The sequence below is a fragment of the Pyrus communis genome, chromosome 16, assembly GCF_041283825.1.
Source record: "Pyrus communis isolate YQ-2024b chromosome 16, ASM4128382v1, whole genome shotgun sequence".
Taxonomy (NCBI): domain Eukaryota; kingdom Viridiplantae; phylum Streptophyta; class Magnoliopsida; order Rosales; family Rosaceae; genus Pyrus; species Pyrus communis.
In genome coordinates this window covers 11,277,094-11,303,941 of record NC_142580.1, presented here as the reverse complement: position 1 = coordinate 11,303,941, position 26,848 = coordinate 11,277,094, and the positions used below count along the sequence as shown (strand labels likewise).

At 38.0% G+C, this 26,848-nt stretch overlaps 6 protein-coding genes across 6 annotated transcripts; 3 read left to right on the top strand and 3 right to left on the bottom strand.

Annotated features, from left to right (window-relative positions):
• The first annotated feature begins 1,387 nt into the window (after positions 1 to 1,387).
• On the top strand, positions 1,388 to 6,186 carry LOC137730724 (glutamine synthetase leaf isozyme, chloroplastic). Its single transcript, XM_068469683.2, has 14 exons — positions 1,388 to 1,680; positions 3,180 to 3,449; positions 3,571 to 3,610; positions 3,702 to 3,805; positions 3,890 to 3,938; positions 4,032 to 4,138; positions 4,368 to 4,455; positions 4,584 to 4,712; positions 4,814 to 4,888; positions 5,009 to 5,062; positions 5,144 to 5,181; positions 5,291 to 5,450; positions 5,555 to 5,615; positions 5,794 to 6,186. Exons 2-14 carry the CDS (start codon positions 3,196 to 3,198, stop codon positions 5,931 to 5,933), a joined length of 1,299 nt encoding a protein of 432 aa, XP_068325784.2. The 5' UTR covers positions 1,388 to 1,680; positions 3,180 to 3,195; the 3' UTR covers positions 5,934 to 6,186.
• Positions 6,187 to 6,688: 502 nt separating this feature from the next.
• Positions 6,689 to 8,301, top strand: LOC137730525 (AWPM-19-like family protein). Its single transcript, XM_068469516.2, has 4 exons — positions 6,689 to 6,898; positions 7,061 to 7,280; positions 7,481 to 7,526; positions 7,988 to 8,301. The coding sequence occupies exons 1-4, from the start codon at positions 6,772 to 6,774 to the stop codon at positions 8,105 to 8,107; spliced, it is 513 nt and encodes a 170-aa protein (XP_068325617.2). The 5' UTR covers positions 6,689 to 6,771; the 3' UTR covers positions 8,108 to 8,301.
• Positions 8,302 to 8,883: 582 nt separating this feature from the next.
• LOC137731596 (protein FAR1-RELATED SEQUENCE 7) lies at positions 8,884 to 12,147 on the bottom strand. Its single transcript, XM_068470751.2, has 2 exons — positions 11,793 to 12,147; positions 8,884 to 11,421 (listed from the first exon to the last, which is right to left on the bottom strand). Exons 1-2 carry the CDS (start codon positions 12,074 to 12,076, stop codon positions 9,093 to 9,095), a joined length of 2,613 nt encoding a protein of 870 aa, XP_068326852.2. The 5' UTR covers positions 12,077 to 12,147; the 3' UTR covers positions 8,884 to 9,092.
• A 4,931-nt stretch (positions 12,148 to 17,078) lies between these two features.
• On the top strand, positions 17,079 to 19,036 carry LOC137730597 (BI1-like protein). Its single transcript, XM_068469584.2, has 4 exons — positions 17,079 to 17,471; positions 18,050 to 18,163; positions 18,305 to 18,462; positions 18,553 to 19,036. Exons 1-4 carry the CDS (start codon positions 17,192 to 17,194, stop codon positions 18,757 to 18,759), a joined length of 759 nt encoding a protein of 252 aa, XP_068325685.2. The 5' UTR covers positions 17,079 to 17,191; the 3' UTR covers positions 18,760 to 19,036.
• A 286-nt stretch (positions 19,037 to 19,322) lies between these two features.
• On the bottom strand, positions 19,323 to 21,033 carry LOC137730596 (uncharacterized). The gene has a single exon (XM_068469583.2). It carries the CDS (start codon positions 20,858 to 20,860, stop codon positions 19,511 to 19,513), a length of 1,350 nt encoding a protein of 449 aa, XP_068325684.2. The 5' UTR covers positions 20,861 to 21,033; the 3' UTR covers positions 19,323 to 19,510.
• Positions 21,034 to 21,729: 696 nt separating this feature from the next.
• On the bottom strand, positions 21,730 to 26,045 carry LOC137731738 (uncharacterized). Its single transcript, XM_068470930.2, has 11 exons — positions 25,674 to 26,045; positions 24,858 to 25,022; positions 24,659 to 24,777; positions 24,002 to 24,076; positions 23,619 to 23,712; positions 23,461 to 23,520; positions 23,142 to 23,207; positions 22,953 to 23,051; positions 22,772 to 22,816; positions 22,343 to 22,445; positions 21,730 to 22,210 (listed from the first exon to the last, which is right to left on the bottom strand). The coding sequence occupies exons 1-11, from the start codon at positions 25,794 to 25,796 to the stop codon at positions 22,128 to 22,130; spliced, it is 1,032 nt and encodes a 343-aa protein (XP_068327031.2). The 5' UTR covers positions 25,797 to 26,045; the 3' UTR covers positions 21,730 to 22,127.
• Between the last annotated feature and the right edge of the window lie 803 nt (positions 26,046 to 26,848).

Genomic DNA, 26,848 nt, shown 5'->3' with positions numbered 1-26,848 from the left:
AAGTGAATCACTTCAAGTACTTTGGGAACCCAAATTTTGTTTTTTTAAAGAGCTATTTTATAAGTACTTCCAAATGAGCCCTTATATCATGTAACTATTCTGTATTGAAGAATTTAGATATATCCATTACTTCTCGTCACTGAGAAAGTTCTTATATAGAACATAGAAGAATGAAGTATTGAGAAAAGAAAATGAAGTTAAGAGAAGTTCATTAATAAGAAATATTTGTTACATCAATCTCACATTGGATCCCACTAGTAAGTCACTTTCAACCACTACTTATTTATACTTAAAATGTCACTGTAACGGTATCTCAAATCAGCGAGACACAATCATGTGACGAAGTTAAATACATTAAAACACCGTCACAGTTACATCCTAGACGTAAGTCTCTTTCCTTCCAACTAATAGAATAAAGTAACCTATCTCCTAAACCAAAATGGGTGAGCAAATGTGCTATATTATTATATGCAAGTCCAAATTTTCTTAACTGTTTTGTACTCTTAAAAGCTAAGAGCTTTGTTGGAGATACAGAAGTGCAGATGCTAGCAAGACAAATACAGAGACTCTCCACACAAAAGCTTAGCTGGAAAGCATGTGAAAAACTCAGCCACCATGTAGTAGAGTTGTGAGGTCATTCGAAGGAATGGCATTTGACATGTGCATCTCAAATCTTTATATAAAGACACACCATGACCATTTACCTTGTGGTCCCAAAAGTGTAATTTACATAATGGTGGGGTGTTGGTGGTGGTGTTAATAGAGGGTTGTGAAAGTTAGAGGGTAGAGGTAACAATGGTGGTAAGAACAGTGACAACAATAGTTATGGTTATGATGGTGATGACAGCGGTGTAATGTCCATTTCTCCATCAACCATTACCAAGCATTTGTTGGATAATTAGAAATTAAGAAAAAGAGGGCTTACACCTTACTATATATCAACGATATTGATTTTATCACATTTTTTTTTCTTCCATTTGCACATTATGTTTGTTTTTATCTATTAATTTTATTTACTTTATTCAATCTAACAATTAGAAATAAGTGTAACGTATGCATGTGGAAAAAAAAATTAAAAAAAAAGTGTGCTAAAATCAGTTCCATGTATCAAGTATTATACAACTCAATTATTAGTTCATGCAATGAATTTATGATTTAAGTATGAATTTAAAAACAATGGGAATTCAGTCCTCATGACTTTCTTGTTCTAGAGAAGTAAATATATTACTTGACATGCAATATCTAACCTTGACCAAGCATTCACACCATAGTTGATTACTTTACATGCCTATCAAAATATTACATAATTCTCATTCATTGTACTAAGAAAATTTGGTGGGGAGAGAAAGAAAGTATAAGAAAATTTGAAGAACCTTATCTTGAATTTACTAATCCAAAACCGTTCTCTTGGAGCCTCTAAAAGCACCAAAAACTATTTTCCTCCACACATCCACACATCCACACACACCCCTATCTGCTGAGGAAAGGCCAACAAATCTTTTACCCATCACCCACTATGTTATACATAAACTCCCCCGACCAAAAAACACATCTCCTCTCTCTCTCCTCCTTCTCTCCCTCTCTGTCTCTCTCTCTCTCTCTCTCTCTCTCTATCTCTCTTCATCTAACTCATAAGCTCTGAGCAGTTCCAGCCAAGTTGCAGCGCTCTTCTTTCTTCAGGTAAATATAAGGCAATGAACATTTTTATGAATGGGTAATGGGTTAGTCAAGCATTCATTCAAAATTAACAATGTCTGATACATTTGACCGTTTCTTGTATGAGTCTGTTACTCCTGCTGCAAAAAGTAAGACAAATGGTAGATTTGAAGTATATTTTCTTTCTGTGTTTATTCTTTTTATTTTGTGAGAATTATTACTATCTTGTTTATTTTTAGGTGGGGTTTTGTTTTGTCTTTTCTTTTCTTTGTTGAAATTGCTTAATCCAATCGCTCATAAGTTTTATGATGATGTTATTCACACATTTATTTTTATTTCTCACATACCTCTTTCAATTTTTTATTGTTGAATCAATTAAATTAAAGAAGATCAATGCATAAAAGTTAACGAGTGTGTGTGAATAGCATCACTCTAATTTTAATACAAGAAATGAAAAAGGGAAAGAGTTGGGGTCTTTTTAGTCATTTGGTACGTGCTTTACAATGTCAAATGTGCCTTATTCCTCTTCAATTCTTTTCCACTTGTCCCACAAATACTAAAGCTGACTTGTTTGATTTTTCTTTAGGTCTCTAAATTATTTTTTTGGATAAAATAAGTCTTTAAATTCATTAAAAATTGTTATTTTCATCCCTATTGTTATATTCAAAGCTATTTTGTCCACTTTTTTGTCAACTTAAGTCACTTGACATGTTTTAGAGTGTAACACTGTCCTTTTCTCGCCTATAAGCCCTTAATATTTCATATAGGTTGTGAATCAAACATCTAATTCACTATCCAGAGTTAACTTCATACACTATTTCATTATGAAAAATTACTAATCTACCCTCTAATATTGTATCACAAGCAAGTAATATGACTTAAATTGACGGAAAATTGAATATAGTAGTTTCAAATCTAATATTAAGGATGTAATTAACAAATTTTTATGGTTCAAGGACTGATTTTTTCTGAAAAAAAAAATAGTTTAGGGATCTAATTTTCACTCAGTGATAATTCAGAGACTAAATTGGCAGTTCATCCTTCTTTTTTTTCATACAACGATATTCACCAATAGTAATTTCTAAACGCTAATGTGCACTGCTAATTAGTGCTAATTTTCTTTCGAATGTTGGAAGAGGTCACAAGTTCAAGGGCAAGACAATACCGCTAACTTGAAAAGTTCACGAGATGTTAAGCATGGTAAAACAATTGCGGTAATGATAAGAAAGCAATGCATAAACAAGTGCTTAACATAGAATTTGGAGTAGCAAGAATAGACACTGCATATCCATACAAAAAAACAAAGCAGAAGGAGAGACGAGGCGGTCGATTCGATGAATTTCATAGTTAAATTGTATAAGAACTAGAAAACACTTGGTCTGTCATGTTATATAATGGAAGGAATGCAATTTCGTTAGTGTTGTGTTTTGATGTAAGTTTCGCAAGTTCGATAGATCTTGATGTTAAGAGGCCTTGATGCGTTTACTTACAAGTCCTTGATGATGGTTTATACTGTTTTTCAGTGAGGAGTAGGCCGAAATGGCGCAGATTTTGGCACCCACTTCACAATGGCAGATGAAAGTTACAAAGAGCTCAGCAACTGCCAGTCCTATGACAGCAAAGATGTGGGGTTCTCTTGTGTTGAAACAGAACAAGAAAGGACCAACTCGGAGCTCTACTAAATTTAGAGTGCTCGCCACCAAGTCCGAAGGTTATACCATAAACAGGCTAGAGGGTTTACTAAACCTGGACCTCACTCCATTCACTGACAAGATTATTGCCGAGTACATTTGGTATGCCTCATCTTCTCTGCTAGCATCTGATATTCGTAATGCATGTTAACATTGTTCATTCTTTGATATCACGGTAGGTTGCTTCCGAAAAATGTTTTGATCTTTTATCATTTTGAAACAGGATTGGAGGGTCAGGGATTGATGTCCGTAGCAAGTCAAGGGTATGATAAATGTCCATGGACTTTTAAATTTTAACTTGAAAGTTTGAAGTTTGATTAGTCTCATGCATATGCTTGTTTACAAAATTTTCAGACAATTTCAAAGCCTGTTGAAGATCCTTCTGAGCTTCCCAAGTGGAATTATGATGGATCAAGTACCGGACAAGCACCCGGTGAAGACAGTGAAGTAATCTTATAGTAAGATCTTCAGCACAAAACCACGTTGTTGGTTGTTTCTCTTCATTGTTACAACAGGAACTTGATATAACTTCTATTTTCCAGCCCCCAGGCGATATTTAAGGACCCTTTCCGTGGTGGCAACAATATTCTGGTAGGCATCATATATAAATGTTTGTACCATGATGTCCGGTGAATTTAATCATATAAAACTTAACTGACATCATTCTCTGTGTGCTATGCAAAGGTAATTTGCGATGCATACACACCGCAAGGCGAGCCTATCCCAACAAACAAGCGCGCCAGGGCTGCTGAGATTTTCAAGAACAAGAAGGTTATAGACGAAGTACCATGGTAATTTCTCCTTTGATACTTTTGCCTTGGTTTTAAGTTGCGTGTGTGTGCGCCTGCCTGCGTGTCGGGTAGGAGATTAGGACTGGAATTATAATTTTCATCTCTTTGTATTGATGCTTAGTGATTAACAGCGTTGTCAAGTTTATGTACATAAATGTGTCAAGTATGTGTTACACTACGATTACATATTTGGATTCGAGAATCTACTAATCTCGACCATTATTTTCAGGTATGGGATTGAGCAAGAGTACACATTACTCCAAACCGATGTGAAATGGCCTTTGGGTTGGCCAGTTGGAGGTTATCCTGGTCCTCAGGTTGTAATTCTGTTTGCAAGTATCTGTCAGTTTAGCCTAAATAGTTTCATTTCTAGTAATTAAAGTCTGTCTTATAAAATCTTTTGCCATCAGTAAGTATGGGGTAATAATGCGTCTATTTATCGCAGGGTCCCTACTACTGTGGTGCTGGTGCTGACAAGTCATTCGGCCGTGACATATCAGATGCTCACTACAAGGCTTGCCTATATGCCGGAATTAACATCAGTGGCACCAATGGGGAGGTTATGCCTGGCCAGGTTCTCCTCTTCCCCTTCTCTATCTCATCCTGTTTCGAAATTCAAGTACTGTAGTTACCTTGCTTCATCCATCAGTAACAATTATCGGTATTATCATGTAGTGGGAGTATCAAGTTGGTCCGAGTGTGGGAATTGAAGCCGGGGATCATATCTGGGCTTCACGATACATTCTTGAGGTAACTCATCCCGGCCATAACTTGGCGGCAGTTTTGCAAATGAATGGTATCATTGAACAAGTGTTGGTGTGTCGATGTGTCCTATGATTTACTAAACATTGTCTTTCCCTACCCCGGCAGAGAATCACTGAACAAGCTGGTGTTGTTCTCACACTTGATCCAAAACCGATAGAGGTAAATAGTTTTTGCCATATGCCGGTATTTTCAGTAAATATGTGCAGATGAAAGAACTTGTCTCCTATTTTGCATCGACAGGGTGACTGGAACGGTGCAGGATGCCACACCAATTACAGGTATTTGGACGATATAACATTGATGAAATGGACAATATAGATGTATAATTGGAAGGTATGCTATAACTGTTAGGAAAAATAATATATCGAATAATCATTGCTTTCACAGTACAAAGAGCATGAGGGAAGACGGAGGCTTTGAAGTTATTAAGAAGGCAATTTTGAATCTGTCACTTCGCCACGGTGAGCACATTAGTGCCTACGGAGAAGGAAATGAGAGAAGGTTGACAGGAAAGCATGAAACAGCCAGCATTAACACATTTTCTTGGGTATGCCTCAAATTGTTACCTGTTGGTATTGAACTTTAATCAATGGAACAACGGAATTTCCCATCATATATTAATTACTAAATACCGGTTCACTGGATTTGTAGGGAGTGGCTAATCGTGGTTGCTCAATCCGTGTTGGTCGTGAAACTGAGAAGCAAGGAAAAGGTACTAGTAGCAGTTTCAGTATTACTATCTTAACCTGTGGTTAAATGTTAAATATGTTTCAGCGTTGTCTTTTTTCGTATGCTTCACCAGTATACTCCCAGCGTTTGCCTTCTGATATGTCACTTTTATAAATGACCTGCGCAACTGAACCTTTCGATGTTGCTTGCTCTTGTATTAGGTTATCTGGAGGATCGTCGTCCAGCTTCAAACATGGACCCATACATTGTGACCTCACTGCTGGCAGAGACTACATTGTTGTGGGAGCCAACCCTTGAGGCTGAAGCTCTTGCAGCTCAAAAGCTTGCATTGAACGTCTGAAACCAATTCGTCGAAGATAATCCACTGGGGCTGCAAATGCTGTCAATTGGGACAAAACAGCCAAATGTGGGAAGCATTTTCCCTCACCTTTTAAATCCTTTTGAGAAGATCCTTTGTAAATAAAGGTCCCAATGTCAGTGATTGTTCATCTCATGCTCAACTGTCAACTTTGTAGACTATTTTCTCGTATCGAAGAAATTAATTGTGTAGATCAGAGCGCCTTAATTGAATCATTTGACAGTTTATTGGATAATTTACTTAGCATATGAACTCTGGTTTTGTGCATAAAAACTAAAGTTTGGAACTGATTGGAACGGTTCATTCTCGTTCAAGTCTTCTGTTAGCTCCAAATCCTCCGTTCCTACAAAATTCACCAAAATCTGAAAACACTATGTTCATCTACTTTTATAGTCACGCATAGACAGCTAAACGTTCTTCATTAGATTCTGGTACAAGTGAGCTTTCAATGAACGATTTCAGATCATGGGATACATTTTGTGTCGAACTTATTAACTGGTTAGCACTCAAGCCCTGCTGTTTACAATAACGCTCATTTCTTTTGCCAATAATCATTGAACAGAGAAAAGAAAAACTTTATTCTTTTATTTTGTGTGCTTAGCAAGGAAACTTTATTCCACCAAAAAATAAATTAAAAAAACCAAAAAATTCTTTGCCCCTTCCCTGAGGCAATCCCCATGAAGGGAAAGAATGTAAGCCATTTCTTTGAATTAAAGACAACAATTTAATATCCAGAATATATAGTTCTGTACGCTAAGCTCAATAAGCGTGACAGTATTTAGTCCTTCTCTTTCCATCTCCCCAAACAAATTCAAAGGCCATGGCTTCCGGAGGGTCAAAATCTGCAGCATCAATTCTCCTAGTTGTTAATCTTATTCTCTATTTCATTGTCATTGTCATTGCTTCTTGGGCTGTCAACCATGGAATCCAAAGATCTCGCGAAACTGGTAATTATTGATTTGCATAGTCCTTCAATTACGAGAAATCTTCTGGCGTGACCATCATCACAGCGTCATGTGATTGAATTGTGGCGGTCACGCTGAACAATTTCTCGTCAATTACAACTTAGTTGTGGTAATTAACAACAATTAATGTGCTTGCATATGCAGCATCTGTTCTGTCAATTCCAGCTCGGATATTTCCAATATATTTTCCATTTGGGAATTTGGCAACTGGGTTCTTTGTGATCTTCTCCCTTATTGCTGGAGTTGTTGGATTTGGGACCTCACTCACCGGGCTCCACAACGTTTTCCAATGGGACCGTCCCAGCTTGCACACAGCTGCTGCCTCTTCTCTTGCTACTTGGTCACTCACCCTTCTTGCCATGGGGTGAACATTTCTGCTGCTGCTTGTTTTTTTTTTCTTTGTAAATTAGAAAAAACACCCCGACAACGATAAATTTTATATAAAAGCATTTTAAGAGCTCAATTCAAGGGAAAAAAAACCATTTTTCTATCTACTTGTTATCCTTCTAAAGTGTAACGTTATCAAACACTTTGCGAATTTCATCTCCACTTTTGCTGTTTCAGATTGGCTTGTAAAGAGATTGAACTTGGTTGGACAGATGCCAACTTGGTAAGTTGCTGCTTTTATTTTTGAAACATAAAACCAATGGGAGGGTCATTGGATTATTTGGCGAGAAAAACTTCCCTATCACCAATTTGTATAAACTGTCATGTGAATTCTCTCTCTCACTATGTGACTCTCGTGTTATAACAAATATAGATACAACCGGTTGCACTTAGACCTAAGCTTTTCTTGTACTAGGCACACTACAATTAGTACTAGCAGCCTTTCTGCATGAAATAGATGCATATACATTGTCCTTTCGCACACGATCCTCACCCACCAGTCGTCACATGATTAATAGTCGTGAAAAGAAAGTTATATAGATAATACAGTCTTCACACATAAGAATTTTCAGGCGGATCATATAGGGAAAGAGCAAAGAGTAGTAATTTTTTTATAGTTTTATTGCATAAAGACATGAATCTTAATTACATGACTAATCATGATATTATGTATTGGATTAACAGCGTACTTTGGAGGTCATAACAATAATTGTGAGTGCAACACAAATGTTTTCCACGTGTGTCATTCATGCTGGGGTTGAAGATGCTATTGCTCAAGAAAGTGGACGCACTGGAAGATTTTAAGTACTTGTATAAGAAAATTTATTACGAGATTTTACATTAAATTTATCTAAATTATAAGAGAAATTTAAATTTGAGCGCAGAATAAAAAGCATATGTATGAATGAATTTACGCATTTTCGATATGAATGTTTGTTCATAATATCGCTGTATGTATTGATTTCTACACTCTACTTTTCTTCGTTTGTCGTGTTTAATTTTTGTTTATTAATTTCTTTATTTTCGTCTTCATTTGCGTATCTTTTGTACGGTGCAATTTTTATTTTCGATATTCACGTTGGTTTTTGGATTGCTTCTTTTGGCTATCCATTGTATTATCGTATGATGTTGCGATGCTTTTTCGACTCCATACAGGCTGCCTCGGTCTGAGTGTTCATAAACCAAGAAAATGTAACTTGTCCTCGATCAAAATCCATATATCCTTATGATGTTGCGACGTCAGATGTTTGTCGAAATTCGGATTTCATTCTCAAAACTTGGGAGATTGATTGCTGAAATATCAGTAAAATCTTCGGTGTTACGTCAAAATATTGAGCGTGATACCAATAATATAAGAATCAAACTCCTAAAGTGAACCAGAAAATATGAGTGCTACGAGATTGATTTTTATTTTTAATTCAATAGATTGAACTCATGACTATAATGCCTATACAAGAGAGAGAAAAGAGATGACCAATCATAAAACAATCAATACAAACACCAAACTTCGAAGGCAAACTCGTGCCATTTCCCAACTATTGCTTAGAAATTAGACCCCATTTCTCACCTGCACAAGTAACTGGAAAATAATGGTAATCTTCATAAACAACCAAATATTTACATGACTGGTACATATCAACAGCAAATTATCCAAGGCAAATCAATGGTCTTTCTGTTACAAAACCTAGACCGACTGTCAAAAAAAGGACTAGCTACTTATGCAGCTCAAAAACTTCAAAATCTATCCATACAGACAATCAGAGATGACTGACTCTTGTTCCCCACACACTTACCTCTGCCAACAAAGTTTTCGTCCGCCCTCTTGCATAATTTCGTAGGCGAGCTTGTGCTTTTCAAGCGATGTTGCCCCAGCCTCTATGTATTTACAGGCTGCTTCTCTCAAACTCCACACCATCAAGGCCTTCAGCTCTTGAGGGTTTCCACCCAATTCAGATTCACAAGGAATACCATATTCAGCATTTCTAGTCCAACGGCGTAAGATATAGCAATGGGGAACTTCTTTTATGTCCAAGATTTGGAAAACTCTCAACACATGCCTACATAGTATACCTTCAAATTCAAACATTCGACAGCTACAGCCCACTTCGGGAATGGCCGCACCAACAGTGACTATAGATTTCTCATCGTCATTCCCACACTTGCGGACCAAATACCTGATGATTGCCCCTTCATCATAAATCTTAAATCCTAGATAACTATAGGATTGTAGAAGTTCTTTCTGAAATACCCTGAATGTGTTCAGTGTATAAAGTCTTCTACATTGTTCTTCTAATGGTTCTTTCGTCTGCAAGTAAGGTTTCAAGTTAAAAGAGTTAAAATCCTCTTTTATTTCTTCTTCACGCCGTCGCTCAAGGCCTCTTTCATATTGTGAAACAAACTCCTTAAGTGGTGTTTGGGCATTGAAATGTGCACCAAAGAATGATTCTATACTTTCATTGAAGGGGATGCCAGCAAAGAATGTAGCTCGTAAGTATAATGGAACCCAACTCCTGCGCTTTTCGTACATTGCTTTCAGCCAAGCGTTATCCTTCAACCCATACCTGCTGAGGAGTGCATTCCATGCGGTTTCAAATTCATTGGCTGTTTGACACTGATAAATGCATTTTTCATATTCATATTTAAAAGAACCATTCATTACACTTAGATGCTCACTTTCTTTTGCCTTGATCTGCCATAACGAGAAACGATGATGGGTTCCTGGAAGAACTTGCATGATGGCCTGCTGGATCACATCATCTTGGTCAGCTATTATTGACAGAGGACGACGCCCTGACATTGCCCTAAGCCATGTTTGAAACAACCAAGTAAAAGATTTCTCAGACTCATCAGCAACTAGGGCACAGCCAAGAAGCACCGGTTGCTTGTGGTGGTTGATTCCAATGAAAGCGGCAAATGGCACCAGATAAATACTTTTCCGATATGAGGTGTCGAAAATAATGGCATCACCAAACTGGCTGCATGAAAACCTAGACCTCCCATCAGCCCAGAAAATACTCATGCAATTACCATTATCAACTTCTACTGCATAAAAGAATCCTGTATCTTCAGCCTGTTTGGTTTGAAAATAGTCAAACAGCACACTGTACCAATCACTTCCAATGTGATTTTCTCTATGTCTTTTGACAAGGTTACCATTGTTTATGTCAACAATATCTTCAATCTCCAGCCCTCCGATCTCCTCTTCTATGAACTTTTTTGAAGAAAATAGATTTTTCTTTTGAACTTCCAGGTGAGACTCAAACTCATGGTTATGATTTTTATCAAAACGGTCCACTACCCATCTTCCAGAATCTTGTCTCTTAATCCTCATGTATGCCCCACAACCAACTCGTGATGGATGCTGAAACCCTTCCTTTGAACACACAAATCTCCGAGATGTAATTGAACCATCAAGCTTTGAACGAAACAACTGACCAATCCTGATTCTAAATCCTGCATTCTCAGCATATGCATGATAAAATTGGTATGCTTCATTGGCTGAATTGAACTCTAGACCTGCAGATAGATCAACTTCTGACTGCATTTCATCTCCACCCCGTTTTAAGCGCTTGGCAGTTATAACTCCAGATGGGCAAGGTGGTTTATCCTCAATTGCCTTAATCAATTTGACTTTTGGCCTATGAGACACTTCAACAACCGAATTTGTTGGCATTGAACTCTTCTTCTGAAAAATCGGGGAATGATTTTCCTCTGTAGATGATCCAAGACCATGATTGTGATCCTTCAGGAAAAGGTCTACAACCCATTTCCCAGAATCACGTCTCTGCACCCTTATTAATGCCGGGCATCCTGTCCGTGAACTAATCTGAAACCCCTCCTTAGAGCACACAAATCTTCGAGAAGAGACTGATCCATCAGTTCTCGAGCGATACAACTGACCAGTTCGAACTTTAAACCCCATCCGTGCTGCATAGAGAGTGTAAAAATCACGGGCAATATCTGCTGAATCAAACTCTAACCCCACATACGGTTCAAGTACTCCAGACTCTCCCTCATCCTCTGTATCGACAGCATTCATCGGAGGCATCATTCCTAAAGGGTACGCCTCGATAACTAAGTTGTTCCCACTATCTTCAATCTTAGAATCAGTATCTAAGCTGCGTCACACGAAATAAAAACGACATGAAAAATCACAACTACATTAGCCACAACAACTTGATTAACAGTCTGAAACAACATTAACCGATCCTCAAAAGCAAACTTTATGCAAAAACTAATCTATTAACACGTTCAGCAACTCAGCAGCGCATGAATGTGAATAGTGATTAGCAAAATAATAAAACAAAAAACATAATTATCAAATCAATAAAAACAATTTCTCAGCAACCAAACACAGCCTTATCCAATTAAATTAAAGAAAAATACTCAATTTCACAAATACAAAATGCACAACAAAGAATTAAGCTTGATTGGGTAAGACAAATCAAATTGGGGAAAAATCAAACGTAGGGTTTAAGTTTCAATTTACCTTCTGATATTTGTGAAGTGGGTGGAGCTGGATTCCATGCCCATTTCTGAAATTAATAACACTACCAGTGGTGAGCGATGATTTCGAAGCTCAAAACGCCATTTGAGGATTTCGTGAGCGTATTTTGGCGGGAAAATTGATTGAGGAAAAAAATCAGAGGGCGCCCTTACGGAAATCTGACGAATTTGTGAAATGATGAAAGGGAAGTGTTTTGGGTTTTGGATCTCTCTGCTCTGGCGTTCGTTTGCTCCTAATTTCAGGGTTTGACCTAATTTGATTGTCATTTGGAGCCCATTTGGGCATCCACTGACATCACCGTCATCCAATTTTTTATGCTATTTTATTTTTTGATTTTGGGAACTTGCATGATCTCTCTTGTACTATTTATTTATTATTATTTTTTTTTTTAAGAGGTATTACTTTTTTGGGTAAAGTACAAAAAACTACCTTAACTATTGGTATCACGACACTTTTATATTTCATCTTTTAAAATTGACAATGTCATACCTCATCTTACGAATTTGTGTCAATGTCAGACCTCCGTCAGTTTTTCTGTTAATTTCTCTGTTAAATGCTAACGTGGTCAGTGACATGACCTACTTACTACTCCAACTAGATTAAAAAATAATTAAATATATTTTTAATAATTAAATATTCAAAAACTAAAAAAATTAAGAATAAAAAAAAATTTAATGGCCTAGTGGTGCATCTCTTCCCTTTCCTCCACCCGCACTAACCTTTTTTCTTCTTCTCTTCGACAGTCCCCAAACCCTTCCCCGTCCCCCAACCTTCCTCCACCACCATCTCTCTCTTCTCTCTCTGGGATACGGTCTCCCTCGTCTTCTTCTTCATTCTCCGACCACCCTCCCCACAACATTCGTGACGAGGCTCGCAACCACAACACCACCCACTCTTAGTACTGGCGCAAGAGAAGAAGAGAGGGTGGCAAGTACTAGCAGGCCCCTTGGTGTCCCCGCCGGAATGATTGCCTCGCTTAAGCGGGACGAGGGCAAGAACGAAGGAGTGAGGCCAGTTGACGGTGCGCAAAACGACAGGAGGGAAGGCACTTATGTGGACCCCACCGTCCAGGACCTCGGTTTCGTGAGGGGCGGGATCGGTTGCTACAGCAGATGGGGGGCCGCGCTCGGGTCGAGCTCGTTGTCGTCGTCGGCGGCGGCGGCATAGGCGTTGTTGTCATTGTCCTCGCGCTTGTTCCAGCGAATATGGGAGTCGCGCTTTCGCTTCCACCATTTGTCGTGTGAGTCTGGAAAATTGAAAACAATGTTGGAGTGAAAACAGAAATTGTGGAGTACGAATTGCTGTGTGTGTAATCAATTGAAATGTGTCTGAATTTCTAGAGAGAGAAAAATGTGTAGAGAGAGAGGGTTTAGGTCTGAGTTTTACCTGAAGGAGAAGCTGGCATTTTTAGAAAAGAGAGTGAATTGGAGATTTGTGGGGACTTTGATTGGCTCAAAATTAGAAATCAAAGGCAGAGACAGACATAGAAGAGAGGATGGTGGAGGAAGCTTGAGGGGATGGAGAAGGGTTTGGTGGTTGTCGAAGAGAAGAAGAAAAGGGGTTGGTGCGGGTGGAGGAAAGGGAAGGCCCGCACCCTAGGCCATTTTTATTTTTTTATTCTTAATTTTTTTAGTTTTTGAATATTTAATTATTAAAAATATATTTAATTATTTTTTAATCCAGTTCAATTAGTGAGTGGGTCCTGTCTCTGCCCACGTCAGCATTTAACAGAGAAATTAACAGAAAAACTAATGGAGGTCTGACATTGGCACAAATTCGTAAGATGAGGTATGACATTGTCAATTTTAAAAGATGAGGTATGAAAGTATCGTGATACCAATAGTTGAGGTAGTTTTTTGTATTTTACTCTACTTTTTTTGTAAGAATGGGTAATGTTAGGGAGATTAAATTTTTTCACCTAAATTTGTAAATTAAATGATGTGGCTGTAGATGATTGGATTATTAAATAAGTATCGATTAACGTGCTTATTTCTTATTAATGACACATCATTTGGTTTAAAAAATTTAGTCTCCCTAGCATTACTCTTTAAAAATTCTTTTGCCTTTAATTTCCATAAAACTCAAAGATAAATGTCAGCTCAGATAAACCTAGAATATTTTTTTACAAAATAAAAAAAACCTTACGCAACTCGCTTATAGCTCAAGTGATTAAGAGTATTCACTCATGCACTCGAGGTTTCATATCAAAATAGATGGTTCACTTACTATTCGTTTTAATGTAGGATGTGGTGATGTATGATGAGTTTCATTTTCTTATTAGATAAATGAATCACATACGTTACCAAAATTGAAAAGAAGAAAACTCCTTCTATCTATACTACTCATTAATAGAACACTCTTTCTCAACCGAAACTCTAAAAATTATCATTCTTAACACTTTCTCCAAAATTGAACAAAAATAAAAAATTATGGGGGTAAAACACTGTTTCGGTGTAGGCCACGAGAGTATATCAAATTGAGGCAAACTTTGCATACTAGATATGGCATCAAAATAATAGGTGTCAAGGTTGGCAGTGAGACAATGGAGGAAAAGCTTCATTGTTAAGAGGAAAATAGCCTGGTTCATCAGCTAAGGCCCCTAAATGACCGCTCAGTGATAACGGAGGCAAGGGTGCAAAGACAGCCAAGAGGTTTGCCTATAAGCAACCACCCTTGAAAGAGTGGCTAATAACTCACTGATCTCTTGAGCCAAAGATGAACGGGGCTAAGTGATCTGCCGAAGCTGTGGGATGTAAAAATGCATCGGTAGGGGAGCGTTCCACCTAGAGGGAAGCACCCACTCGAGCGGCGATGGACGAAGCGGAAGCAAGAATGTCATCTTGAGTAACGTAAACATTGGTGAGAATCCAATACCCCGAAAAACCTAAGGGTCCCTCCTCAACGTTCGACCAAGGAAAGTGAGTCAGGGCCTAAGATCAGGTCGAAAGACGTATCGTTAGACCTAACCTAGATTCGATTACCATCGGACTCATATCAGATAGGATCTTTATCAAATTTAATTTAAGACATATAAATATTAAAGGATTGAGTACCTAAAACCCTCAAACCTTTTAGTGTCATTACAAAGGGCGTGAGGGTTTATGGGTTTTCAATGATCTTAAGGATAGAGGATATGCTCCAAATATTTTCATGTATACTACCATGATTCAGGGTCTTTGCACAATGGGTTATATTGGGGAAGCAATGAAGTTGTGATTTGAGATGATTGAGAAGGGATATCGTCCAAATTATTACATATACAATACAATGATTCTTGGATTCTGTAAGATTGGTAGTTTTGAAGAGGCCAAGATCTTTTACAAGGAGATGTGTGATAAAGGTCGTAAAGAAACCACAGTTGGTTGCAACGCAATGATGAGAGGACTATGATTACATGGAAGGACCGATGAGGCATATAGATTGTTCACTGAAATGCCCCATAAGGGTATTGTTCGTGATTTGATAACATTCAACACTCTCTAATCCAAGGTTTCTGTAAAGAGGGCAAGATAGTAGAAAGTAAGAACTTATTCCGAGAGCTCCTGACTCAAGGCTTACAGCCATCAACTTACACATACACCCCACTTATAGAAAAGCTTTGTTAGGTTGGAGCTGTACAAAGAGCAAAAAGTTTGTGGAATGATATGAAGAGTAAAGGTTTGGAACCAACTTTCGGTACTCAAGATTATATCCTCATTGGATTGCGTGATCAAGGATATGCTGCAGAGAGAATGGAATGGTTCTTAGACATGTTAAAGAGTAAGCTTAAACCAAAGTGCAAAACTTTTGGGTGACTGGTTGAATGTCTTTCACAAGGAGATAGGTTGGATGTTTAGGGCAGATTATACAGTATAAAAACATATATGTTATTCTCTGGTCAACAAGCGGGTGAACAACCATTTTGTTGAAACATGTCTAGGGGAGATCATTGAACGAAAGTGATGTTTCAAATCATCTTGATATGTTCCTTGTAACTTCTGTAAGTTACTTCTTTTTTACCTGAAACTTGCGTAAGTTACAGATATCAGTAGGTATAAATGCAAAAATGATATGTGCCTTTCTTTCAATTGTTTTACGGTTAGTAATCATTTTGCACCTTGTTTTGTACGTTTACTGTGTTATGTGTAAAGGTCCACTCCTACGAAATTAGTTTATGAATAGGAGGCTCTTCTGTTTTTGGACGAAGAGACATGAATGAAAGTTATGAATCTAAACTCGATGGTTAATCGATACTTTGAGCCTCAAAGCATCCTTATGCAGTTGTTTATTTTACACACATCTTTTATATGTTTTAACTCATCCACACCCTCACCTTGCGCTTCCAGCTTAACTATACCTGAGAATCATAATATGCTTTGTTTTGAGACAGTGTTGTAGCTCTGGTTACTCTGGTCCCTCTGGTCTGGTGTGTTTTTGGACTTGTATTCTGGGGTTTGGCTGGTAATCTCGGTGAGCACCGGCGCATTTATGTTGATAAAATTCTGATAAAATTCTGATGATAAAATTCTGGCAATGGTGATAAAATTCTGATGTTGGTTTTCTGGGTTTTGGTTTGATTGTTAAATCACAACACCACATAGTTTTATTAATTCTTATAATATGTGCGGACAATACCAATTGATATTAATGAACAACATCACGTGAGTGTGGGACTCTCACCAAAACATGCGTCTTGTTTTTCTTTGGGACATGGTTAGTACATTGTTTTAGACTTCCAATTACACAAAGCAAAACAAGTCAACTTGAATTTGTACTTTTTCTCCATGCGATAAGACAATGTTTCCCCAAACTAAAATACTAGAGTTCATACGCATTATTAATACAAACAAATTTAAACTTTGAGAACTCATCAATTTGACGGCCTTCGATACTAACTTGAATACCAATTTGCAATATAAAATTTTCATAAAAAATTACTTTTTTTTTGCCTGACGGTGTGACCATTTCATAAAAATCGATTAATTTACAATTTTTTTTTTTTTAAATCACATTTTACATAGGATTTCTCATTTGGAGTCATTTACACCCAAAATATAGATCACTTTTCCCATGGGAATATAGGATATTCCGATCCCTTCCCCATTTTTATATGACAATTCGACATTATCGAATATGTCACTGCCACTTGACCTAATCTTATGTTAATGAATTTTAAACCATTTAATTAAGGTTCTAATTAAATTCTATTTAGCGCAACGTCACAGTCCAAACGACACCCGCATGTCACTCTATCAAAACGCCAAAAAGTCCAATTTTTATTTTTTACTGAATTATTATATATTGTCCGCCAACCAGAAGAAACAAACCTCATCATCATTCTACAACGACCTTTCCACTCGCCCAGAAAATTCCAGAGAAAGTTCTCGAGCAACAGAGAGAAAATGATGAACAAGATGCACGGGTACACGGAGGTGGGTACGAACAGCGGCGGCAAGGTGGCGGAGGTGGACATAGAGTCGGGGGAGTTGCTGTACCCAGGTCTGAGTAAAGGCGAGAACCAACTCCGATGGGGATTCATCCGCAAGGTGTACGGAATCTTGGCCGCCCAGATGGTTTTGACCACTATGATCTCCTTCGTCACCGTCCTCTACGCTCCGATCAACGATCTCCTCAAGGGCAGCCCTGGAATTCTCCTCTTCTTCGCCATCCTTCCCCTAATCTGTACGTAACCCTAATCTGAAAAACCCTTATTTGTTGCATTAGTTGTGGGATTTGCGTTTATGGGTGTTGGTTTTAGATCTGAATTTGGTACTTTGAATCAAATATCGAGGCTTTTTCTTTGAATTGGGGTTTTGCTGGGTGGTTATTTGGTATTAGATTTTGAAATTGATTCAGATTTGACTATTCTGTGGGCGATCTAGGTCTTTTTATTTGGTGATCGAATTTGGGTATTGTTTGATTTTTCTAGTTTTGTTATCTATGATGCGGTTACATGGTTACAAATGCTTGGAAAATTTGAGAAATTTATCGGGTCTGTGATATGAATATGATCGTTTTGATATGAAACTCGAAAATGCCTGTTTTCTAAGGTAGATTTTCATTGAATTACCCATTGATCTAATTGTTTGTTGGGTGAGGGGTTTTTTTATGAGTTCTTGGAAGTTTTTTTCTATAAAATTTATAGTTTCTTCTTTCTTGGGGTGTTTTTTCTAATTACTACGATATCCACTACTGGGTTTTTGTTTTCTACATTATTTTCTTATTTTGCTTTATCTTATTAACCTTGAATTTCGACGCAGTGTTGTGGCCCCTGCATGTGTATCAGCAGAAGCATCCCCTCAATTTTGTCTTCCTTGGACTTTTCACTCTGAGTTTGAGTGTCACAGTTGGCGTGGCCGTCGCGAATACGGACGGTTAATCTTATTTCCCTACATTTTGAATGTTTTTACCGACATCTTGCAATCCGAGATTGTAGGGGGTTGCTGATTCTTCATCTTTGTGGGAATTCCTTAGCTTTTGGAATTACACTCATCTGATTATGTTTGTGCTTTCAGGAGCAATTGTGCTTGAAGCTTTGATTCTAACCTCAGCTGTGGTTGCATCCTTGACTGCTTACACCTTCTGGGCGTCTAGGAAGGGCAAGGACTTCAGCTTCCTCGGACCAGTGTTGTTCACTGGCCTCATTGTCCTCCTCCTAACTGGTTTCATGCAGGTCGGATTGTCTTTCTATTAATTTGTTCAGTACTTTTCCCTAAATACTTGAAATATCGACCTGACTTGGTGGTCGTGTACCCTCTTGCAGATGTTCTTCCCTCTTGGCCCTACAACTAATGCCATATATGGTGCCATTGGCGCTGTCATTTTCTCTGGGTACATCGTCTATGACACTGACAACCTGATCAAGCGCTTCACGTATGATGAGTACATTTGGGCCTCCATCACTCTTTATCTTGACATTCTGAACCTCTTCCTGACCATATTGCGGATGCTGAGGCAAAGCAACAATTAGTCATGCCAATTACCGACTACCGACTCAACTCTCTGCAGTCTGGTTTTGGCTAAACTCTGTGCGGACATAGTATATATAGTCCGAGCCTGAACATAATCATTGTGGATGTGGCGTATATGTTTCCCTTTTACTCTTTAAACAGTTTCTAAAGCCGAGTGAGCTGCCTCGCTTTACGCCGATTTCTTAGTATTTTTACTTTTGCCCTAACTAAGTGTGCTACATCTCATTTATGCGAAACATTTGACATTGTATGGATTTGGTTACTCAACTTGTTCGAGCACCGGATTTTCTCATTTTCGCTCACACGACACAATATTTACCGGCAAAGCCCCGGCAATTGCTGCCATGAATGTATCTCACACGACACGCTATTTACCGGCAGAGCCCCGGCTATTGATGCCAAGAATGTATCTACCAGGTGCCGATATAAACGAGATAACGTACTTGGTTTTTAAGGATGATTCTCCATGCTCAACTCCGAAGCATTTGCACGGTGCACCTTTGAAATTTGTACCCGAAATGTAACATAACATGAATTGAAGGGTGCAAGGAACTCCGTTGAATGTATAGCGAAGGAAACCCCGTATCGGGTTTCTAATTTTATTGAACTATAAAATGTGACATAAACGCAAATGTAAATCACTTAAAACTTCACAGAACAGACGAGAGAACATATTTACGCCGTATAACAACCAACCAAACAAACAATTATCTTCACAATGCTTGCCATCTTCTTGTGACCGCAGTTTCATCATGATTTAATAGCTCCGTCGTCTTCATCATCTTCGATATCCCAGCTCAAATCCTCCTCTTCCTCTGCTGCACTGAGCCGCTTATGTAAATTCGCTCTGTTCGCACTGCTCCCCGTTGCATCCCCTTTGCTCTCATCAATGCTTCCTAAATCTTCAATCTCATCCCACCCAAGATCCTCCTCCTCAGGCATTGAGGGCTGGCTCGAAACAATCGAAACGTCACTCTCTTTGCAAGAATCACCACCATCCGTCTTCCCTTCCGACACTTCATCAGATTTCGACTCTGCCTTATCCCCACCATCACTACTCACAGACTCCCTTGCAGCAACTTCAACACTCTCAACATTGTCACCCTCCCTTGCAGCACCTTCACAAGAAGCTTGCTTTTGCTTCTCCAACTCTACACTCGAACCAACCTTCATATCCGACCCATCACCCTCTTCCTTCCCTACAACTTTATCTTTATCATCATCACCATCATCATCAAAATCCCAACTCAAATCCTCTTCCTCGCCCAAAATTGCGCGATTCACGAGTTTCGCTCTCGCCTCCTCGGCTTCCTTCAGCTTATGCACCCGATAAAAGTACCTAGACCAGAAGCTCTCACTATCAACCTTACCAGGCACAATCTCCCCATAAATCTCACCAAGCCCTCCATTTTCCCTCATCAAATTCTCGACTTCCTCCACCTCTTCGTCCAGCACAAACCCTAATTTCCAGCTCCCATAGCTCTCCAAATCCTCCGGTTCCTCCAAATAAGTATTCAAATTACTCTGAACCGCACGCACCTGAGCTTCAAACCTACTGTACTTTCTCAAATCACTACCACTGCTACTCAATCTCTTATTATCACCACTACTCTCACGATTACCACTAACATTATCATCCAAATTATCAGATTCAACATCAACATCAGCTGAGATTGCGTCCCTACCGTGAGAGATGATCTCCGCCGTCGATTTCCAGACGGTGCCTCCGATATCATCGATCGCCTGGCCCACCGTCTCCAGCGATTCCTGAGCCACCGACGCGCCGACCTCGAGCGAACCCGGAAGATCCTTGACGGCGCGCGAAGCCACCTCCCGGATCACCGCCGTCTCCTTCTTCAACTCGGAGCCGAACTCCTCGAGATCCCGGCGGTAGTTCTTCATAACGGATCCGGACTTCGTCGCCAGAGTCGTGATCAGACCTCCGAAGCTCCATGCCCCGGTGCCGGAATTCGGACGCGGACTTAGTTCCGGTTCCGGATCCGACACCGGGTTCGGGTCGACGCCGTCGTTTGGGGCGTCGTAGTGCGGATCGTCGGAGTGAAGGGGCTCGTCGGAGAAGACCGAGTTGAAGAAATTCATCCGTGATAGGAGGAGAATTCGGGTTTTCGAGATTTTTGTGGAAATTTTTGGGGCTTAGAGATTTTCTGCAATCGGATTCGGAGTCCGAGATTAACCCGGAGCTCTATTCGTACCGAATAAATACTCTTTACAATAATAGTGACATGGGTGGCTTAATCTAGCTTTTAATATTTTGAAAATATGGAAATTTGAATTAAATATCCGTTTAAATGCTAAAATTGATATTTTTCTGTTTTTTCATTGTAGCGGAAGGGGTGGATCACTCAAATACTTCGAGTCCTATCGTACCATCAAATAACTGAGTTTCGTTCCGATCAAGAAGATTCTCAAAATAATGGTACCCAAGATGCATATTATAGCTTCAATTGTTAATGTCATCTATAACTGAGTTCCGCTCTAGTAAAAAAATTTCTCAAAATAATGGTAACCAAGATGCATATTATAGCTCCAATTGACAAGTTTTTCTCTCACGTAACTTAGATTTCAAATTAGCCATAAACCAAACTGTAACATCTAGATTAAAGGAGAGCTGCACCTGTCTAGGCATTCCCATCAATTCCCAAATTCTCCTTGCTCTTGCGCAATCTCTAATAATAAGAAGAATGGTCTCAGAAGTCCAAGAGCATAAAGAGCAAGAGGAATCCACCGTGAGGTCTCTCTTGGCCCATCCTCGTTTGTTAAAAACTTATTTTTCTGTTTCTAGTTCTTAACACAAAACGCATGTTAAATTGTGAGTTCGATACCAGCTTATTCCTTTCATCCTTTAATGTAAATTTATCGTTGAAAAAATAAAAGCCAACTAAATATCCAAATCAATCATGACTTGAGGAAGCAATGCAACGCTTCCATGAATCATATTCACGGGCAACTTCTAGAAGCAAACTACTTATAAAATTCATCTCACAATCATTACCATGTACAACTCTCCATTCTGGAGGAGTTTGATCAAACAAAGCAACACACAAAAGCAAACCTACAGAACACAGATATAACTCATAAGTTCTAGTGAGCACCCAAAACCAACCATTTTTACGTACTTTTTCGAAGATTTTACATGTATGTCAAAAGACTCTTCCTTTTTTCTTCTCGTTTTGTAATTCAACAAAAGATTACAAGGGCATACAGATCTTGACGCACCCCACTCCTGAAAGCATTATACTCCATCCATTCTCTTTTCCCTTTTCTTGGCACATGGCATTTTGTCCGACAATCATTGCAGAAAATACGATTTCAGAACAAGCACAACGAGCAGATGTGAGGTAGTATTCTACAGGTTAACTAGTTGAGATACTCTTTCGATTTCCTTGATGATCAGCTCCTTTTCCTCTTCAAATTGCTCGTCTTCATCACCTGCAAAGAGACTATAAATCAGCAGGGATAAACGCGACATGAAAGTTTCAATATTTTTGGAAGCACCATCATCCTTCCACAAGCCAATTCACACAAAGAGTTGCATGGTCAGAAAAGTAACAAGTTAAGAACCTTTTCCAGCAGAAAGATTCTGAAGCAAGTCCGTCAACTTTTCATGGTTTTTAGCCAGGATAAGTTTTACTTCCCGTGGCTTATTAGGATTCGCAACAAAGACCTGCATTTAGAACACAGATATATAATAATCAATAATGAACAAAATGCAAAAAATGAGAAACATGGGTGGGAACCAAAGTAATCTCAGACTTTCATTTATGAAGTTGACAAATGAGAAGTTATGGCATCAATATCAGACCGCCAGTCAACATTCCCATCATACAAAATTGACTCATACGATATATGAATCTGTACGTTGTTCCAACCCACATCCCTCATTGCATGAAGTTCAAAAAGCAGCGTACAAAATGCACTCCATATTCTATCACATTCATACAAACACACACATCTAGGAAGCAGGAGGGGAAAAATGAGCAGGGGACGCACCTTGAAGATGTGGAAGGCAGAGATTTGGATGTTTTTACTTGAATCCTGCTCATATGAAAATAAAAATATTAAACAGCATGCTAAATGCACAAAGTAACACTATTTGCGTACATTTCAATGTAGCACCCATAGCTTGGTCATCCATAGTCCTAGAGAGTACTAGCAATAATAAATTCAATACCTTGAGCAACGTCATCATGACTTTCAGGTACCGAACTTCTAAAATGTAGCGCTTCATTATATGTGAATTTGGAGTCTCCAAGAGGAATTCGGAGAGAAGCTAAAATCCATATACAATTTATCCTTTAGCGAATCTCATAAATCAAAAGAATAGTAGACAGAAGCTGAAAATTTAGATACAAGAACCAACCTTCAAAGATTGCCTCCTGGTCACATAATTTGGAGATGTCAAGAGCTTTTCATATAGATCAAAGAACTGAAACAACAATTTATTATCAGATAAGCTCAGAATAATATACACTAAAATCTAACAATACACCAGTGAAAAAGCGTCTTAATGAAGCAGATATCATGTGTAAAATATTTCATTAACATAAACATATGAAAAGTCCTATATTTGTACAGAAATTTATAGTAAGATAAAGTGCAAGCAAACCTCATCATAGTGAGCAGTCAAAAATTCAGATACCACTGTTCCATGTTTATAGTAAGATAAAGTGTAAGCAAACCTCATCATAGTGAGCAGTCAAAAATTCAGATACCACTGTTCCATGTTTAGTAAGTAGATCCTGCCAAATTCAGGACATATTATGAGAGAACAGATAGGGCCACAAAAGCTCAGAAATGTTTAGAAAGGTCCAACATCAAAGAAGTTCATGATTCTGACCTTAAAGGTAGAGAATGCATCAGAAGCAACGTCAAAGTTAGGCAACTCCACATATTTGAAGAACAACTCAAAGCTCGCAGACTCCAGTATGTATCTGAAAAATACTACACAAATCAAATGCGTGAATAAAAGAAATTTGCTTGCCATTTAGAAGGAAAATAGAAACACTTAAAATATAAAAAGAATGAACAAAAGGGGGTAGCAGCTCTACTGTACCCACGTATTAGTTATTCCGAAAATTTCCCGTTCTGCAATCATTAATTATCATTAATGGAAAGTAACAGAGCATCTCCTTTTACAAAATATGATCTACTTTAGCAAGATCACTACTGACCTGCAACAACCATTAGCAGAAAAAAAGATAAAAAGTTTGAATGTCTTACTTTGCAAGTGCAGGGAATCTAATGCAATCCCTCAACATATTCCCACAATTCAAAGCAATTTCCTTGTTATCATAGCTGTTTGAAAAAGAAACCAATAAGGGTCGTGCAATACTAATCTACCAGTTGAAAAAGTATGACGACAAGTATAAAACACTAGGACAATATCCCAATGTCCCATTGGTCACAGCTGGTGGTGAAATTACACCTAGCTACATGCATGAGTCCGTCGTTTACTTACTGCAACTTTATAAAGAAACTGAATGTGACAAAATTGGCAGAATTTGGACAAGACAACTCTGGTTGTACAAAATGTTTTATTAACAAATTTTAAAATAGTCAAAGTTATTAATGGAAACATACATGCATTCATGAAATAGAATGTATAAGTAAGTAGCATCTGAGAATCAATGCTAACTGTAGTTTATTACATGGATAGAGAACCAAAATTGTGGCCTTGCCAATTAACAAAATTAGTTTGTAACACAGACACACGGTTTGGCAGCAGAAAACAAATTCTCCAAAAATTGAAGGAGAAAGGGACTAATCAAATAAAATTTACAAACCTCAAATAAGTGAGGGAGGAAACAAGTGGTAAAAACACAAAGTAAAGAATCTCTATTTTACACAGACGTACTAATAAAACATTAACAAACTTACTACACGACAAGAAAGTCTAATAATTCCAAATGGTTCTCCATGTATTCTGCACAGCAATAAGTCGATTCAACCTTTTGCTTCATCAATATGGACCAACAATGGACCAAATCCTTTCTTGCCTGTATTGAAAACAATTCATCATCATGTGCAACCAATGCTTCATATGCTAGGCAGTATGACAAAAATTACCGTAACTTACTTCCCATCCCAGTATAGGTAACTTGTGAATTAGAAGATCAAGAACACCCTCCTTACAAATCTCAAGAGCAAGCTGTGAAATGTGATCCATATTTGGTTCGGTCTCCCCATCTCCAGAAAGCATACATTTCATTGTCGTGAAATTCTTTTCAACCTCTTCCAAAGCCTATAATAAAGTTAAGCAACGTCTGCTTAAAAAAACTAAACTTGCATATCATTAATTAAAACCCCAACACCTACAAGTTTTATGTAAAACATTTCAAGAGCTCAGTTAAAGAAAAACCCTCGTCCATCCACTTGTCATGCTCTAATTGATTCTTAGTCGTGAAATTCCTTTGGTTCCCTTCTTCCTTTACAAAGTAAATACAGTTTTTTTTTCTAAACTAATGGGGTGTTTTTCGCTAAAGTGTAAACCCCAACTAAACTAAATCCCGACTACATCTTGCATCAAGCTCCGGTACACCAAAAACAAAATAAAAACAGACTATGAATCTCCCAAGTAGTAGTGCCAAGTGCCAACAAAGTTGGGAAAATGAAAGCTAGTAACTTTGCCTACCAAAGTACGAAATTCGATCGAGATAAGCACTTCTACACTTAAAATTTTGCTTGCACTAATCGAAGTTCTTAGAATTATGTCTATCTAAATCAACCCAATTGACAATTTCCCTTTGATATATGCAATGCTGCAAAGACACACACCCACAAAGCAAAACCAAGCACCCATTTGCCCCATTTGCATAACCAAATTACAAATGCAAGTTTGGGAAATTAGAACAAGAATAATAAATCATAAGCCCTAGAAATTGAGAGAGAGGACCTTTTCGAGGGCTTTGACTTCGACAACGGTCTGGATGTCGAGGGCCAGGAGGCTGTCGTTGATGGCCTTGGCCACCTCCTGAGGGGTTTTGGGCCTCGACGGCTTGAAGAACGAAAACGACATGATAGTCGGTGTCTCCCTATCTCTCCACGAAGAATTATTGAGGGAAATTCAACGGAGTTTTTGTCAATGGCGATTGTGAAAAGCCAGTCTTTTTCCGGCTCAGTGAGATAAAACGCGGGTACGTAGAAATGAAGGCGATGTATTGAATTGGGATTTTGAGGGGTTTTTCACTCAAAAGCTGTTTCTCAATTCACAACCCTAAAATTTAGGCATTTCCTCAAAAAAAATTTAACTCAAAAACTGTTTGCCAATTTACAACTTAAAATTTTAGGGGTATTTAGGGGTGTATTCAATTTAGAATTTGAGAGATTTGTATTTATAAATTCATAGGTTTTGATGGAGTTTAATTGATTTGTAGAGATTCCATGTAAAATTTTGATTCAATTCCCTCGAAATCTCATGGGGAGATATGAGATTTGTGGATGCTTAAAATACACTACGAAATCTCTCTAATTTCCTCTAATTCCTTAACTTTTTCAAATTCTTTAACATTATGTTTGGACGAGGGAAATAAACTTGGAATTTAGGTAAAAATCAGAATTTATAAATTGACATGCACCAGTTCCCTTGTTTGGATTCATAAATATAGAAATTTAGATTTCCGCATGGAAAAAAACTTGGGATTTGGGACCTCCAATTTCCAAGTTTAAATTCCATGTGAATATGTATCATTTCCCAATTTATGTGATTTAGAGTTTAAAAATAACAAATTTCGTATTCAATCCATTGTTCTTTTAAGTTTACCAAACAAAAAAATTCACAAATTATAAAAAATGAAATATCGTCATTTCAATTTTTGTCATTTTAAAATTCCTTAGTAACCTTAAATTTCTTCATTCAAACATAATGTAAAATCAAATTCTAATTGAATACACCTAAAATGTTATAAACTTTTTTTAAAATCCTAATTGAATATACCCGAATTTCTAAGGATTTTAATAAACTATCTTAAAATTCTGATTGAATACATATTGAATTTCAAAGAATCACTTAAAATCCTGATTGAATACACCTATATTCATTAAAATAATTAAAATCCCTCAAAATCCCAA